The following is a 19,067-nucleotide window of genomic DNA, read 5'->3' as shown; positions in this document are numbered from 1 at the left end:
CAATAAGTAAACATCTCCAATAGCTTTGGCAGCAACTCTTGCCCCATTTCCCATCCTCAAGAAGGTCTCACCATCCCTGAGTCTCCTACTTCTTGCCATCACCTGCAAATCATTTCAATGATGTGAGCCACAGCTGGTATGCAATACCCAAGAAGAAAATTTAAGTGAAATGTTCACTTCAATGTAGAACATACCTTTTTCAGAACCAATCTGGTCAAGATATTCCTTGCAATTACGCTTCCAATGTCCAGGATTCTTGCAGTGATGATAGACATCACTATTCTTGTTAGCCTTAACTGGTGTGGCTGCCACAACGGGACTCGGAGCTTGCCTCTTCAAGGGCACATTCTTTTTGGGAGCATGGAAAGAATGCTTCTTTCCCTTCCCACGTGGTCTAATCTTTGCACCAGATGAAGATCCCACATAAAGAACCGGCTTCTCTTTCTTGATTTTGGATTCAAACGTAACAAGCATGTTAATCAACTCCTCAAGGGTTGGATCTAACTTGTTCATGTTGAAATTCACCATAAAAGGGTCAAATGAGCTAGGCAGTGACAAGAGCAACACGTCCGTGGTCAACTCAGCTTGTAGCACAAGATCCATGCTAACGAGTTTCTCCACTAGCCCAATCAACTTTAGGCCATGCTCATGGACCGAAGCCCCATTTCGCATGCGCAAAGTGATTAGCTCCTTGACAATCGCATGTCGAAGTGGGCATGTTTGTTCACCAAAGAGTTCTTTGAGATGAAAATGAATGTTAGCAGCATGTTTTGCACCCTCAAAACGCCGTTGTAGCTCATCATTCATAGAAGACTGCATATAACACTTGGCTTTCAAGTCATGGTCACACCAATCCTTGTAAGTTTGTAGCTCCTCAGGGCTACAATCAGTCGGAGTCTTATCAGGGGGCGACTCATTAAGTGTATATGCAATCCTGTCCGAGTTCAAGACGATTTTTAGATTTCTTAGCCAATCGAGGTAATTTGGACCGGTCAGTATATGTTTGTCGAGTATTGTAGATAACGGCTTGCGAATTGATGGCATTGTCAAAAAAACTTTGTACTGAAAAATAATAACAGATAAATGTTAATGACTCTTTTAAAATATTTAATAAGATATAAAGTATGGACTTTAACTTTATAAATTTTACTCCCACTGTTTTGACATTTTCACTACCCTCTAGTGAAAAACGGGAAACTCTTTTTCTCAGTAGGTACGTAAGGTCCAAATAGTCAATCATGATCCCGAATAATATCAGCCAATCACAATTCCTAAAAGGTAGTTTTCAATTGCATCTTCATGCAAGCCTTACGTAAACTTTTGTCTCACGCTTGATTAAGACCCAATAATATGACTTCGTTCATCTATACGTGTCAAGCCTTACACATCGATATCGAACCTTAATGGACGGTCGCCATAAGTTCCCCCAATAATATGAGCCGAAGTCATGGGAGTTCCACGTAGTTCACATCACCATGTCAATGGATGTCACAGCTTTTCGGCATCCAAGACCCCCCAATAAAATGAGGCGAGCATTGAATACGGGTAGCGTTTATCAGGCAGCCATTGTCGATGAAAGACATGGAAATTATAAACAATTTTATAATTCCCTTTTTCGGGCTTGATATATATTTTGAATCTAATTCAAAATGAGGGTTTTTTAATTTTTTGAAATGGTCTCATCATTAATTTTAAAATTTGCCATGTTTGTTCGTATGTTTGCCGAATTCATGCAACTTGTTATTATAAATAATAACGCACATACTCATTATTTATAATATATCATGCATATATTATAAACAATAAATTAACAAGAATGATCAATCGCCCCAAAACTATTCGGCCCATGTGAGCCAAACACGGGCCTAGGTCCAATCCTAGGGAATGCACGGATGCAAATGCAACAATTATATAAGCTTCCAATATTTACATGTTTTGGATCTTCATAATTCATCATGGACCACCATCTTCCAATCTTGATCTTCCACTATCAAATATTTTACAATAAAATATCCATAGCAAGTAGGGATACATCTCATGGGGTGGGAACGAGCTATAAACCAAGCCCACTTTATAATTTGATAATTATTACAACCCATTCTACACAAAATATCCTAGCATACACCTAGCAAATTGGTTTTGGGATTTTGATCATCCTTCATGCATAATATCACATAGCATACACCATCAATTAATTATCTCAATAATCAATTGATCAAATATTATATATCTTGGTCAAATCACTAACCACTACAATTATAAATTAAATTAAAAAAAATAAACAAACACCTTTGTTTACTTTCTAATTAATTTATTTATAATCTAATTTCTTTTAAATCACCATTTACTATAAATAATCAAAGTCCCACTTTAATTATTTATTTTATGAGAAAATACACAATTTTTAAAATTTCAATTTTTCATAAAAATATCAATTTTTACAATCTCCACAACCTAGGGCTCATGACAATTGGATAACCCAAAATACCTTTTGGAAATCTAAGTCGCCATAGTCGTTTTCGGAGCACCGTCGTCGGATTCCGCCTAACCAAAATTTTTTTTATTATTAAAACAAGCTGCCTGTGGGGCAGCCGAGCTGTCTGAAATGGGCAGCCCCTTGTTTTATAAATTTTTTTCAAAACAGCCCCTAAGTTGATGGATTTTGATTTTCTCATGTGGTTAGAAATTTACCTCAACATAATATTTAATAAATACTACACAAATAGTAACCTAGGCTCTGATACTACTGTTGGGATCGGTTAACTCGTGCCCGGATACGAAGAGAAAATTTAAAATTTTTATCAAAAGAAAATCAAGCACTTGTATAGCAAACATCCATAGGGTGTTTTAGAAGATTTTACCTATCAATCTCAAAAGATTGATTTATGGCTCCAACTAAGTTGTGAACAACTTAGCTCTTGAAATGGTAGACCCAATCTACATGCTTCCAAAACACTCTTTGTTCGAAAAGCTCCTTCTCCGAATTAGGTACATGACTAGTCAAGCTAGATCCACTCTAAACATGCACTAGAATATTTAGATCATTTTGCATTGAGATTTTCTTGTCTTTTTCTTCCAAAAATCAAAGACAAAATTGGAGAATAGGTTAGAGGGGGACGGCCATGTGTGTGTATATAGAGAGGAAATTGTGTATTTGTTAAGTAGAATATAGATAATATATTTATCATGGTAAAGGATTAAATGATACAATTAAACCATTTCATGAAAAAGTTAAAAGTTTGCATGGAAAATTGTATCCATTCTTAACCCTTTAAATTTCCTTTTAAATATAATATATAAAATATATAATCATATATATATATACACGTCTAACATATATATACACATGGCATTTGAACTTAAATTTAATTAATTATTAAACCTAAACCCATTTAAGTTTAATCAATTAATTAAATTCAACTTGAAATCATTCAAGCTCAATAGTAAAATAATTATACAACACTATTTTATTTTGAGCTCTACAAGACTCAATATTGTTTAATTAATCCAACACTTGAATTAATTTAATCATTTAAACTTTACAAAGTCTACTAGTGTAAAATTAATTCAACACTTGAATTAATTAATTAGGTTCAAAATAATAGTTCTGAAAATCACCATTTTCAAAAACTAATTATTTACTAAAGTAAACTTTTAATCTTGGAACATATTCATAAATTAAAAGTTACTTTACCATGTATTATCCATTAGAAATCAAACTTCTAATTTATTTTACTTATAAAATCCTTTATAAGTTGTTCAACACATTGAACTAATTTTAATCTCAACTGGATCTAGAAAGCTAGTACTTGTGTGACCCTCAATGGTTCATTGATACAACTAGCAGTGGGTTCGCATCTCCATGTGATTCGGGATAAACAAGTCCCTTATGTGAGCATACCCTATATAGCTCCATTCTTATTAATCAACCCCTTGATAATAAGAACGTCAGAAAACTCAAGTCTGATAGTACTCAACCAGTCATGATAAACGTCTAGCAGCATCGCTTACATGACTCCATAGGTATCAAATGATAGTACCTGCAAGAACCAATCAATTATGGTTAGCGTATAGTATGGTCACTTCAACTCATATATTCCGATCGATTCGACAACCATTGGCATATCGAGATTTGTCAATGAATCGATAACTATGTGTCAAGCCGCAGTTGCATCGAAGGTGTAATTCAAGAAACCCCTTTCTTAATTACCACCCACTCTGATCAGAGATTTCAAGCTATATATGCATGAGATCACATAGGATATCCATACCCGTAGGTAAGCGGTGAATCCCCGACTACAATGCATCGACTCCTATATGTTTCGTCACAACACCCAACATTGCCACCTGATGACCCCAGATGAGTCGGTACGCAAGTCAAAGTGAAGCATTAGCATATAGAGTCCCCATGTTGTCCTGGGTCATAATGACTAATGGTGTACAACCATAAACTAGGACTTCTCCACTCGATAAGTGAGAACCACTTGAAAAGTCCTTTAGGGAGGGTTGTTCAGTGCACTCTACAAGGAGCACCTATTTGCATGCTTGGACACCACCATGTCCTCTACCAATGAAACATGGTACTCACATCGCAAATACTAGTCTCAAGCTCGAGCTTCCTTTATCCTTCTTTGTGGCGGCTGAATCGACTAGGAACAGTTAAGAATATACGGTATTCCAAATATGAGTTTCATGATAGTCATCACATGACCATCTCATATTCTTTCTAATATTTGTATATTCAAGGGCTTTATCTATGCAGCTAGCATAAGTATACAGATAAAGGTGTGCCAAATTAAATAATTTCAAATATTATTAAAATAAAGATTGTCATACAAGAGTTCTCTCAAGGACCATCGACCAACACATTTGGCTCGACGGGCACTTACTCTAACACTTTTACCGGTCATCACGGTTGCATGCATAATTTACATATGTTTTCTCATGTTTATGTACTGGGCGTTAGTGCTCACATCCTAATTGTTATCTTGGACACCCGATTCCATAGGGCAGGTCGCAGGATGGATGGATCCGGTAGCTTGAGGCAGGACTAGGGAGCAGGAGCCTACAGAGGATATTTTATACAGCAGCATTCGATATAGCTGTATAATGTTTACTTTTCTAGTTGTTTCGATATGGTTGTATCACTACAGTATTAAGCCTTGAACTTTTTTACTAAGCTGATATGTAAATTTTGGGTTATGTTTCCACACGTTTTACTCTTTTAAGCATTTTTGCTTTATTAAGTTTAATGCATGCTATTAGTTTTTAGTTAGTAGATGATTCATTGCAGGGTCATTACAAGTTGAGTGAATCTCATAGCCTCCACATGTACAGATTGTTAAATGCAGCAAATATGCTTCTTTATGGCCCAAGAATCAGACTACAAGATTGAAAGGTGCCAGTATGATGGCAGTCAAATAGGAAATCGGATATGAGATGGTAATGGCTAATAAACCTTCAAAGTCTAAAGATAGTAAGGCAGAGGCTCTAAAATCCAAGCCAAATAGGATAATGATTGTAGCTGAGAGTGACTCAGAAATTACACCCTCTCCACCACCAAAGAAAACAAAGAACAACCAAAGGGAGACCGACTTCAACTCCTATTAAAGACTCATTTTTCCTTGAGAAAAAGGAACAAGAGGAAACTGAGCTTAGAAATACTAAAGTAATGGAGACAACCAAGGTGAAATCCAAGGAAAAAATAAAATTTTTGGAGCCTCCTCCAAGAAGAATTCAAATTCCTACTACTCTTCCACCACCTCAACTAGACAAGGGTGTAATAATAAGGGAACCCAAAGAGTATGTAAGGTCTGGGCTGGAATCCACCTTCACAACTGAAAAGGGAAAGGAAAGATTATTGAAACAGTGGTGAGAAAGCCAGCTTCTGTAGTTCAGGTACATATTGATATTATAATGGATAAATGAGTTTTCAAATTAAGAGTAGAGCTTTTCAATGAATTACTTAGATTCAGAACTATAACTTTGGCCAAAAATCTCATAAAAAGTTAGTTCTGGACATATTCATCTCCTTGGAAAAAGTGGTTCTAAAAAAGTTAAAAAATTATGTAACCGAGGATTATAAAAAAAGTTATTTGATGGATCACTTGAGGATCCAAAAGCTTATAGAGGTGTGTGCTGAACTGAGGAGAAACTATGATACGGTTGTCCAAACTTGATATAATGACATCTGAACAGTCACTCAACTTGAAATGGTTTGGTTACTCTCGAAATGAATGTCATGAACTGGGACAATGATAATGAGCATCTGGTACCAGTTCAGATGTCTACTGAGAAGAAAACTCAAGAGATCAATAAGGAATAACCTAACACTGAAACGGTTGCTGCAAATTCAAGCCCAAGGAATGTACAAGGGGTTGAATGTTGGAAAACTGTGTTCAGATCAATTAAGAATTGATACCCGGTGCAGCGGAAGTTTAAAAATTTTATTTTTATTATATGGAACGAATCCATATATGGGTATCAAAACTTTTACGATTAAATTTGTTCAATTAAAAATAAAATCACAATTAAATTTTTACCTCGTCAAGCAAAGACTTGATTGTGGACTCCAACAGAATTTAATCTGCTCTTCTTGTAAATCCCGGGAACCGATGACAATCACGATCTAACTCCGGAATTAGGTCCACGAATGAAAAACAGAAACCCTCTGATTGACTGCACTAGAAATCAATCAGAAGTTTTACGTAGAGAATAAACAGATATGATCTGTTAATTCAAATTGTAATTTTTCACAAAAATTACAAGTCGAATTTTCTCCAAAAGGGACAGAGGAATTTTTGAAAATCCTCTTGAAAATTATATGTAGTGTTCGAAATTTCTAGACTGAATTCTTATGTAATGTTCGAACACAGTGCATATATTTATAGATAATTTCTAGACTAGATTAAGTTATAATTGCATTAGGACTCTAACTCCTTAGGGCCCACAATCCATAACTTAAGCCCAACAAGCCAAGCCCGTTGTTCTAGAAATTAATATAAAATTCATCGTCACTCCGATTGATAAACTGATTTTACCAATGTGCACAAAAATCATTTCTGCATCTTTTAAAGTCAAGATAATTTTTCTGAATCCGAATTCAGTGATTTCCAAAAATGCCCATCCCTATGTTATTTTAGGAAATCTCACTCCCTTTAGTTATGAAGTCCAACTTCTCTTTCATTAAATTTAACTCTTTAAATTTAACTATCTCTACGGGGTTTTAGTAATCCATTACTTGTGTAACCCTCAATGGTTCAGGAATACAGCTAGCCGTGGGCTCACAGCTCCTTGTGACTCGGAACAACAATTTCCGACTTACCCATCGAATCATGGTAAGAGCGCCTAGAAACATCGCCCCATGATTCCATAGGTATTACTGATAGTGCCTGCAAGAACCAGTAGATTTTGGTTAGCGTACAGTACGGTCCCTTCATCCATATATCCCGATCGAATCAACAACCATTGGTATATCGAGAGTCGTTCGAGATTCGATAACTATGCATTACATCTCGGAGATCAAATAGTGACATCGCATGTGTTACTAAAACCCATTAACCTAAAACACATCATGTACTCTGGCCAGAGATTCGTCACACTAATATCTCCTCAGATCGCATAGGATATCCACACTCGCAAGTATGTGATGAATCATTGACAACATAGCATCGACTCCTATATGTGTCGTAATTGTACCCAATCTCGACACCTGATGACCCCAATAGAGTCGGTAAATGAGTCAAAGTACAGTACTAGCATATAGAGTCTCAATAATGTTTCAAGTAATAAGGACTAATGGTGTACAACCAAAACCGCGGACTTTATCCACTCGATAAGTGATAACCACTTGGAAAGTCCGAATAGGGTAGTTCGATCATTCATCATATGAATATCCATTTGCATGCTTTAAACATCTCCATGTCGATTACCAATGAAACATAGTACTTGGCATCACAAATGCTAGTCTCAATCTCGAGCGATCCTTATCCTTATTAGCGGACGGCTCAATTGACTAGGAACTGTTTAGAATATACAGTGACTATAAGATGTGTTTCATAATAGTGATCTCTCTTTATTCACTATCTCATCTTACTTACACTATAGTATATTCAAGGTCTTTATCAAAACAACAATAGTATATCACAATATAACAATATGAAGAAAGACAAAGATAATGCCATTAATGAATGTAAATTATATTAAACAAAGATTGTTTATACATAGAGTCACAAAAGCCCTTAGCCACAAGTTGGCTAACCGGGCACCCACTCTTTCAATCTCCCACTTGCCCTAAAGCCAACTAGTCACACTACGCAATCCCATTGCTTCGCGATGTTTGTAAAACAATGGTCCTGGCAAGGGCTTAGTAAGCGGATCAACGATATTGTCTGTAGAGGCCACTCTCTCGACACTGATGTCTCCTCTTTCCACGATCTCCCGGATGATGTGGTATTTCCTCAGTACGTGTTTGGACTTCTGATGAGACCTTGGTTCCTTTGCCTGAGCAACGGCACCCGTGTTATCACAGTACACCGGGACTGGACCAACAGCTTCAGGAATTACACCCAACTCTTGGATGAATTTCCTTATCCAAACCGCCTCTTTAGCAGCAGCTGATGCTGCAATGTATTCTGCCTCAGTGGTGGAATCCGCTGTGGTGTCCTGCTTGGAACTCTTCCAAGAGACAGCACCGCCATTGAGCATGAATACAAATCCAGAGGTTGATTTCGAGTCATCCACGTCACATTGGAATCTAGAGTCGGTATATCCTTCCAACTTCAATTCTCTCCCTCCATAAACCATGAATAAATTCTTAGTCCTTCGCAAGTACTTAAGAATATCCTTTACGGCTTTCCAATGCATTTGACCGGGATTGGCTTGGTATCTGCTCATGACGCTCAGAGCATAGGCCACATTCGGTCTGGTAGATATCATCTCATACATGATACTACCTATGGCTGACGCATATGGCACGTGTGTCATCTTCTCTATCTCTTCGTCAGTTTTGGGACACATAGACTTGGATAGAGAAACTCCATAACACATAGGTAGATGTCCTCTCTTGGACCCATCCATTGAAAACCTTTTCAATATGGTGTCGATGTAGGTTGATTGAGTGAGTCCTATCATTCTTTTAGATCTATCTCTATAGATCTGAATTCCTAGAATATAGGATGCCTCACCTAAATCCTTCATCGAGAATCTACCTGATAACCATATCTTTGTTGACTGCAACATCCCTACATCATTTCCCATGAGTAGGATGTCATCAACATAACGTACTAAGAATGTTACCGCATTCTTAACTACTTTCTTGTACACGCATGGTTCCTCCGGGTTCTTGATAAAACCAAAATCCTTTATCGTTTCATCAAATTTCTGGTTCCAACTTCTTGATGCTTGTTTGAGACCATAGATTGATCTCTGAAGCTTGCATACCTTATGCTCGCTTCCCATGGATGTGTATCCCTCAGGCTGCATCATATAGATCTCTTCCTTAATGTTTCCATTAAGAAATGCAGTCTTTACATCCATTTGTCATATCTCATAGTCATACCATGCTGCTATGGAAATAAGGATTCTTATGGACTCGAACATTGCGACTGGTGAAAAGGTTTCATCATAGTCAACTCCTTGTCTTTGAGTATAACCTTTTGCCACCAATCGTGCCTTGTAGGTCAATACCTTTCCATCATGACCAAGCTTTCTCTTGTAGATCCATTTGCGCCCAATTGGAACAATTCCATCGGGAGGATCTACTACAGACCAAACTTGGTTAGAATGCATCGAGTCTATTTCCGATTGCATAGCTTCAAGCCATAAATTCGAATCCGCATCAGAAATTGCTTCCTTGAAGTTTCTTGGATCACATCCAATGTCGGGTTCACTTTGATCCCCTTCAAGAAGAAGACCATATCTAATAGGAGGCCTAGAAGTCCTCTCGGATCTCCTAGTAATAGGCGTGTCTTGTGATGATTCTTGAGGTGTAGGATCGCTATTTTGTATCTCGGGTTCTTCTCGAATTTCTTCGAGTTCCATCATCTTGCCTTTCTTATCAAATAAGAACTCCTTCTCCAAGAAGGTGACATTCCTTGAAACAAACACTTTTGTTTCAGCAGGATGATAGAAATAATATCCGATTTAATTCTTCGGATACCCTACAAAATAACATAAGGTGGATCGACTATCCAACTTATCTCCCACTGTCTGCTTCACGTAAGCAGGACATCCCCAAATCCTCAAGTACGAATACTTAGGAGTTTTTCCATTCCATAACTCGTATGGTGTTTTATCTACTGCTTTAGTGTGTATGTTTTTTAACAACAATACCGCTGTTTCAAGCGCGTAGCCCCAAAACGAAGGTGGGAGCTCAGTGAAGCTCATCATGGATCGAACCATGTTCAACAAAGTTCGATTGCGACGCTCCGAAACACCATTCAGCTGAGGTGTCATAGGAGGAGTCCACTAAGAGAGAATCCCATTCTCTTTTAGATAGTCCAAAAACTCGGTACTTAAGTATTCTCCACCTCGATCCGATCGAAGTGCCTTAATACTTTTACCTAGTTTATTTTCTACTTCAGCCTAGAATTCTTTGAACCTTTAAAATGCTTCAGACTTATATTTCATTAAATATAAATACCCATACCTAGAATGATCATCAGTAAAGGTAATGAATTAGGTGTTGCCACATTTAGTACCAATCCTAAATGGACCGCAAACATCTGTATGAATCAAATCCAACAGATTTTGACTACGCTCAGGTTTCCCTTTGAAAGGAGATTTAGTCATTTTTCCCTTTAGGCAGGACTCACAAGTAGGTAGAGAGTTAATATCAGACATATCAAACATGCCCTCTCCCACTAGCTTGTTCATCCTCCTTGAGGAAATATGACCTAGCCTAGCATGCCAAAGGTTTGCCGGGTTTTGACTATCGTTTTTCCTTTTAATTGTTGTTATCGGTTTATCAATATAATTAATTGGAACGTCTTTTAATTTTAAGCTATATAGATCGTTTTCAAGTTGTCCATTTCCAATCAAACATTCATTCTTGTAAATATTGCAAATCCCATTCACAAAATTGCAAGAAAAACCATCTCTATCAAGCATAAAAATAGATATAATATTTTTGACCAAATCCGGAACATATAAAACATCTCTCAAAAATAACTTAAAATTGTTCTGCAAAACTAAATAAATGTCTCCTGTAGCTTTGGCTTCGACTCTAGAACCATTCCCGAGCCTTAGCTGGGTCTCACCCATCCTTAGCTTAAGACTTCTTGTCATCACCTGCAAATCATTGCAAATGTGAGATCCACATCCGGTATCCAATACCCAAGAAGAAGTATTAAGCGAAACATTTATTTCAATGTAAAGCATACCCTTTGTAGTTCGCAACTGTTCGAGGTATTCCTTGCAGTTACGTTTCCAATGACCGGGTTTCTTGCAGTAGTGGCAAACATTATCATCTTTATTCACATTTGAAACCTTGGTCTTTCCCTTCTTATTTGGTACAATCTTCTTGGGCGGGGCAGAACGTTTCTTACCCTTTCCACTTGGCCCCTTCTTAGAGTAAGAAGAGGAGCCAACCAAGAGTACCGGTTAATCCTTCTTTAATGTGGCCTCATAAGACACAAGCATATTGACCATCTCTTCAAGGGTGGCCTCTATCTTGTTCATATTGAAGTTCACCACAAAACCGTCAAACGACGAAGGAAGTGAAAGAAGTAATAAGTCCGCATTTAGCTCATGCTCCAATGTCAAATCGAGTGTTACCAACTTTTCAATGAGCCCAATCATGTGTACCCCATGCTCACGGACCGAAGTCCCATCTCGCATGCGGCATGTCATGAGCTCTTTGATGGTGGCATACCTTTCCGACCTTGACTGAGCTCCAAAAAGTTCCTTGAGGTGCACGTGTATGTCAGCTGCATTCACGGCATCCTAAAATTGCCTCTGGAGTTCATCAGACATTGAAGCTTGCATATAGCATTTAGCCTTGATATCATGGTCCCACCATTGATCAAGATTTGCCAATTCTTCCGGACTTATATTAGCCGGTGCTTCCTTTGGAGGATTCTTTTCTAACACGTAGAAAATTTTCTCCGAGTTTAGAACAATTTTTAATTTACGGAACCATTCTGTATAGTTTGCGCCAGTCAATTTGTTTTGTTCGAGAATTGAGTATAGTGGATTTCGCGAATTCATCGTAATGAAATACTGAAAAGGAAATAGACAATAATCAGTGATTTGTTTAATTAATTTACTAAGACATAAAATATGGCGAATTTTAATTTTATGAATTACACTCCCACTATTTTAACGATTTCACTACCCTCTAGTGAAAACGGGAAACCCTTTCCTTAGTGGGAACATGGAGTCCAATTGAAAAATCATAGTCCCGAATAATATCAGTCAACCATAATTTTCAAAAGGTAGAGCCCAATTACTTCTAAAGTAACCCCCATGTTTTTTTTACCTCATGTCCAATAAGGGCCCAATAATATGACGCCGTTTATTGTGACATGTCAAGATAACCCATCAATATTAAGTTGTGATGGACGGTCGCCATGTGTATCCCCCAATAATATAAGCCAATCCCATGGGAGTTCCACCCAACTTACAACATGTGTCGATCCAATGTACAGCTTTTCGACGAACGGGCCCCCCCAATAATATGAGCCGGACCGTATCCGCGGGTAGCATCTAATACATTGAACGTTGATGAAAGGTAGCAACATTTAAACAATATTTAAATTCCCTTTTTATTAATCTTGATATCAATTTTAAATCATATTTAAAATGAGGGATTTTAATTTTGAAAATTTGTCTCATCATGCAATTTATGTATGCTTGCGGAATTCATACAATTTAGTCTAAACATGCATACATCAATAATATCATATATTATTTAAGGATGATCTCGACCCGTGGTTTCCAATCACGAGTCTAAGTCCAATCCTAGGTGATATGCAAGTATGCAATGCAATCCTATTACATTGAGCTTCCAATTTACATTTTTTCGGTCTTCATTGTCTGCTAGGCCCACCATTTCTTCAAATCTTTGTCTTCCACTAAGTCTAATAAATTTACAATAAATTTCGATGACAAACATGAGATACATTTTTAGGGGTGGAACGGGCCATAAACCAGGCCCACTTTTATTACATATGACAATCATATTGGGCTATAAACCAAGCCCATTAATTAAATCCAACAACAATAAGACAAATGTAAATTATCTAACATACACCTAAAACATTGGTCATGGCAATCGATCATCCTTTATCCAATAATTAATTCAATAATTAAATAATTGGATAAACATGCAAAGGCATCATAATTTTAAAGATAAAATCATATTTTATCTTATCCATCCATAAGATCATATCTTATCATCAATTGTACCAAAATAATTAATTTTATAAAATTTAATTTAACGGATAAAATTTATAAATTTACCAAAAATTCAAATTTATCCAAAAATTCATTTTTAAAATTTTCGGACTCGAATAATTCGATCCGATGCCTCGTGAACCAATCAAAAACAATTTTTGATCGGATCAAAAAACTAGAATTTCAAAAATTATAATTTTAATTAAAAATTAAAAATAATTTTTTCGGGCTGCCCGGGACAATCCCGGGCAGCCCGCGCCCCAAAAAGGGGGCCCGGGCAGGGCAGCCCGTCGCTGCCCCTTGGGCAGCGACGATCGCTGCCCTGGGCAGCGCCCAGTGCTGCCCTGGGTAGCGATCCAATCGCTGCCATTGGGCAGCGACGCTCGTTGCCCCGAGCAGCGACGATCGCTGCCCGATTTGCCCATTAAAATTCAATTTTAAAATTTTCGTTTTGTTTCAAAAACCGAGGCTTAAAAATTTTGTACAATCGATTAATTTAATCGTTTGATCTGAGCAACCTGGCTCTGATACCACTGTTGGAAAACTTTGTTCAGATCAATTAAGAATTGTTACCCGGTGCAGCGGAAGTTTAAAAATTTTATTTTTATTATATGGAACGATTCCATATATGGGTATCAAAACTTTTACGATTAAATTTGTTCAATTAAAAATAAAATCACAATTAAATTTTTACCTCGTCAAGCAAAGGCTTGATTGTGGACTCCAACAGAATTTAATCTGCTCTTCTTGTAAATCCCGGGAACCGATGACAGTCACGATCTAACTCCGGAATTAGGTCCACGAATGAAAAACAGAAACCCTCTGATTGACTGCACTAGAAATCAATCAGAAGTTTTACGTAGAAAATAAACAGATATGATCTGTTAATTCAAATTGTAATTTTTCACAAAAATCACAAGTCGAATTTTCTCCAAAAGGGACAGAGAAATTTTTGAAAATCCTCTTGAAAATTATATGTAGTGTTCGAAATTTCTAGACTGAATTCTTATGTAATTTTCGAACACAGTGCATATATTTATAGATAATTTCTAGACTAGATTAAGTTATAATTGCATTAGGACTCTATTTTCTTAGGGCCCACAATCCATAACTTAAGCCCAACAAGCCAAGTCCGTTGTTCTAGAAATTAATATAAAATTCATCGTGACTCCGATTGATAAACTGATTTTACCAATGTGCACAAAAATCATTTCTGCATCTTTTAAAGTCAAGATAATTTTTCTGAATCCGAATTCAGTGATTTCCAAAAATGCCCATCCCTATGTCATTTTAGGAAATATCACTCCCTTTAGTTAAGAAGTCCAACATCTCTTTCTTTAAATTTAACTATCTCTACGGGGTTTTAGTAATCCATTACTTGTGTAACCCTCAATGGTTCAGGAATACAGCTAGCCGTGGGCTCACAACTCCTTGTGACTCGGAACAACAATTTCCGACTTACCCATCGAATCATGGTAAGAGCGCCTAGCAACATCGCCCCATGATTCCCTAGGTATTACTGATAGTGCCTGCAAGAACCAGTAGATTTTGGTTAGCGTACAGTACGGTCCCTTCATCCATATATCCCGACCGAATCAACAACCATTGGTATATCGAGAGTCGTTCGAGATTCGATAACTATGCATTACATCTCGAAGATCAAATAGTGGCATCGCATGTGTTACTAGGAAAACCCATTAACCTAAAACACATCATGTACTCTGGCCAGAGATTCGTCACACTAATATCTCCTCAGATCGCATAGGATATCCACACTCGCAAGTATGTGATGAATCCTTGACAACAAAGCATCGACTCCTATATGTGTCTTAACTGTACCCAATCCCGACACCTGATGACCCCAATAGAGTCGGTAAACGAGTCAATGTACAGTACTAGCATATAGAGTCTCAATGATGTTTCAAGTAATAAGGACTAATGGTGTACAAGCAAAACCGCGGACTTTATCCACTTGATAAGTGATAACCACTTGGAAAGTTCGAATAGGGTAGTTCGATCATTCATCATATGAATATCCATTTGCATGTTTTGAACATCTCCATGTCCATTACCAATGAAACATAGTACTTGGCATCACAAATGCTAGTCTCAATCTCGAGCGATCCTTATCCTTATTAGCGGACGGCTCAATTGACTAGGAACTGTTTAAAATATACAGTGACTATAAAATGTGTTTCATAATAGTGATCTCTCTTTATTCACTATCTCATCTTACTTACACTATAGTATATTCAAGGTCTTTATCAAAACAACAATAGTATATCACAATATAACAATATGAAGAAAGACAAAGATAATGCCATTAATGAATGTAAATTATATTAAACAAAGATTGTTTATACATAGAGTCACAAAAGCCCTTAGCCACAAGTTGGATAACCGGGCACCCACTCTTTCATTGAAGTTCCTACAACTCAATGAGAATCTGTTCCATGCCAAGTTGAACAAGAAACAAGCCAAGTTGGACCCTCATCCAGTTTGGCTGGTCAATCTCTAGCCAGATTGAACCTTTGATCATCCAAGTTCCAATGATGGTCAAGGAACTAAACCAATACTAGAGGTATCGATATTGATGAGACTTTTAAAAATATTTCTCAAGAGGTAGAACAACCTGAGGTTAAATAATAGGTTGAAATATTTGAGATAGATTCAGATGCTAAAGAGATTGATATGCTAGATATTGTTGAAGATGAAATGGTACAAGCTGACACTGAACAAGATATAGAAGTAGTAGGAGTTGAGGTGCCAGAAATTCCAGAGGATCCAATGATGATGAATTCTTGGCAGAAATTGATAAGCCTGTAGCTAACACAGCTACCATCCAACCAGTTTTGAATCAGTTAAAATTACAATGACACCAGTACCAGTTCTGCCTCTAGATGAACATATTTTGGTTACACCAATTGATGTTCAAGAATTAGTTCCATTTAAAATAGCTCCAGTTTCAATGACGGACAAAGGATCAATTACTTTTATGGTTGTTTTCAAAGCCAAGAAAATTCCTGAGTTATCGGAATCTCCCAAGCAAGAGGACTAATACGATTTTTTTCTTGAACAACATAGCAGCAAGTTTAACATCTATCTCTACTATTTTTTCTTGAACAACATAGCAGCAAGCTTAACATCTATCTTTACGACTGTAACAACTATAAAGACCATTCAAGATCTCAATGTTGCAATTGAAAAAAATCTCAAGGATAAGTCTATGAAAACCTAGCTGCTCTTTCCATAGATATCAATCCCGTTTTCATTAATTTGGAATCAATCAACAAGAATGTTGTTTCATCTTCACAACTGGCCAGATCTCATGTAATTTTGTCTCAAAAAGTCAGCTCAGTCCATAAATATCTCCTTGCCAAAATAAACTCGTTATATCCAATTTGTAAGTCAAGATTGATAATGTTTCTACTGAGCTGACATCAATTTTTCATATTATGATGAGATATGTGGAGTCCCCTAGTGTTGACAAAAAGTAGGAAATGGGATCCAAAGGGGAAATAGTGGAATCTAAGAGTTCTACTAGTGATAAGGGTAAAGAAGATAATACAGAAGGGAAGAGTGATCAAAGACACGGACTAGAGAAGGGCCAGATTCATCACCGAAGTCAGGGATAGAAAAATTAAATTTACTTCAAACTATTAGTTTTTGAACAATGAATTTTCAGTTTATCTTGAATTTCAGTGTATGAAATCTTATCAGTTTATCATAATTATGAATATTTTTTTTCTGTTTAAATCAGTTCGACAGTTATTTAACAAATAAAAAATGTTTAAATGCATATTTTTTCAAATACTAAAAAGAGAGAAATTGTTAGATAAATTAGGTTTTGGTGTGTTAACATCTCAAAGAAAAAAAACTGAAATAAATCAAACTGCACTAGGCTGACCGAATTGAAATGAATTAGCCCACAAGGTAACTGATTTACTAAACTAGACAGGTCAACCAAACTGAATTGTAACTCGACTTAAAAATTAAATCATGGATTTATCAATTCATCAGTCAGAATCCAAACTGACAATCTCAAAAAGGACACATTTTACCTTATAATGACAATTGGATATTACATAATGTTTTTAGTACCTAAATTATTTATGCATAGGTTCAGAAATGGAACAGATCTTAATTTATTTAAGTTTGCGACCATTGGAAATCAGATGTTATAAATAGAAGTGCATATCAGATTGGAAGACCTATGGAATTTTTTATAAATACTATTCTTTGTTCACAATTCTTCAAGCTTCCGATAGATAATCTGATAAGCACTCAAGCACACAACACATAGATTTTGTATATGATCATTGAGGATCAATTCAGGCTTATAATTTACATTGTATTTCATTTGTATCTGAGAATAGTTTGTGGTAAGCACAAAAAGTATTGTTGTTTTGCACTTGAAATTGTGTTGTTTTTGTGATTATTTTTCATTTATACATCCTAATTTTGTGATTATTAATGAAAATACTTGTTTGTCATGTAGTGATGATTAATGCTCAAAAGAATTGTGAAAACGGAAAAAAAAATTCAAAAATTGGATGTTATGTGAGCAAGGCCCATGAAAAGTGCCAAGAAAGTCAAAGGAAGAATTGTCAAAGTTGAGCAAAAAAGCCAAAGAAGATATGAGAACTTACATGGGCGTTGATTTGAAGAAATTGCATGTGAAAAATACTGGAGCACCCACGCTAGAACCCACGCTCGCGTGCCTCCGAACGTGGGTCATAAAAAATTGCAAGAAAAAACTTCTGCCTCACCCACGATCAGATCCATGTTCATGTGCCCTCCAGCATGCCTCACCTTGCACATACGCGAAAGTTTGAAGAAACCATATTTTTGAATACTTACCTGTTGTAACTTGATCTTATTTGTTTCAAAAATATCATTACTCTATTTTAAGATATTCTTAAGGGATTTAGGAGGGGAATATAAATAGAAAAACCCAAGAACAAAAGATTTTTGGCACATGGACGCTGTCCTTGATTTCTTTCGGGGCTCTCTTATGCCCTAGGGCTTCACTGCCACCACGATCACTTTGATCCCCAAAGTCGAGGGTGCGCAAGCTTGGACGGACTTCCGTCCCATCAGTTTGTGTAATGTTTCCAACAAGATTATCTCGAAGCTTTTATACTCTCGTCTGCGGTCGGTGGTGGGGAGACTCATTTCTCAGAGTCAGAGTGGCTTTGTGCCGGGGCGGATGATTGCTGACAATATCCTTCTCACGCATGAGCTCACTCACAGTCTTAATCTCCCTGCCCGTGGTGGTAATCATTCTGAAATTGGACATGGCTAAGGCCTATGATAGAGTCCAATGGTCTTTTCTTCTGGATGTCCTCCGAAGGTTTGGTTTTTCGGAGCAGGTTGTGAGAATGGTGAGGGCTTGCATTTCTTTTTGCAAGTTCTCGGTTAATGTCAATGGTAACCCTGCTGGTTTCTTTGCTTCCTCGAGAGGCCTGAGACAGGGTGACCCTTTATCTCCCCTCCTCTTTATTCTTGGAGCGGAGTATTTGTCCCGTGGCTTGGACCGGTTGTTCCTCCAGCATGCTGATTTGAGGTATCGGTCTGGGTGTGATTTGCCGATTTCCCATTTGGCCTATGCTGACGATGTCATTATTTTTTCCAATGGGGGATCCCGTGGTCTTCAGCGTCTCAAAGATTTT

General features: G+C 37.1%; 1 protein-coding gene across 1 annotated transcript in view; it reads left to right on the top strand.

Annotated features, from left to right (window-relative positions):
* LOC140861414 (uncharacterized) overlaps positions 1-18,700 on the top strand; it is an 82,927-nt gene extending 64,227 nt beyond the window's left edge. Inside the window, exon 5 of the mRNA XM_073264433.1 lies at positions 18,419-18,700. Coding sequence (XP_073120534.1) covers positions 18,419-18,700 — 282 coding nt within the window. The remainder of the gene's footprint in view (positions 1-18,418) is intronic.
* The last annotated feature ends 367 nt before the right edge of the window (positions 18,701-19,067 follow it).

Source organism: Henckelia pumila, chromosome 4 (assembly GCF_033568475.1).
Source record: "Henckelia pumila isolate YLH828 chromosome 4, ASM3356847v2, whole genome shotgun sequence".
Taxonomy (NCBI): domain Eukaryota; kingdom Viridiplantae; phylum Streptophyta; class Magnoliopsida; order Lamiales; family Gesneriaceae; genus Henckelia; species Henckelia pumila.
This window is presented reverse-complemented; position numbering and strand designations above follow the sequence as displayed.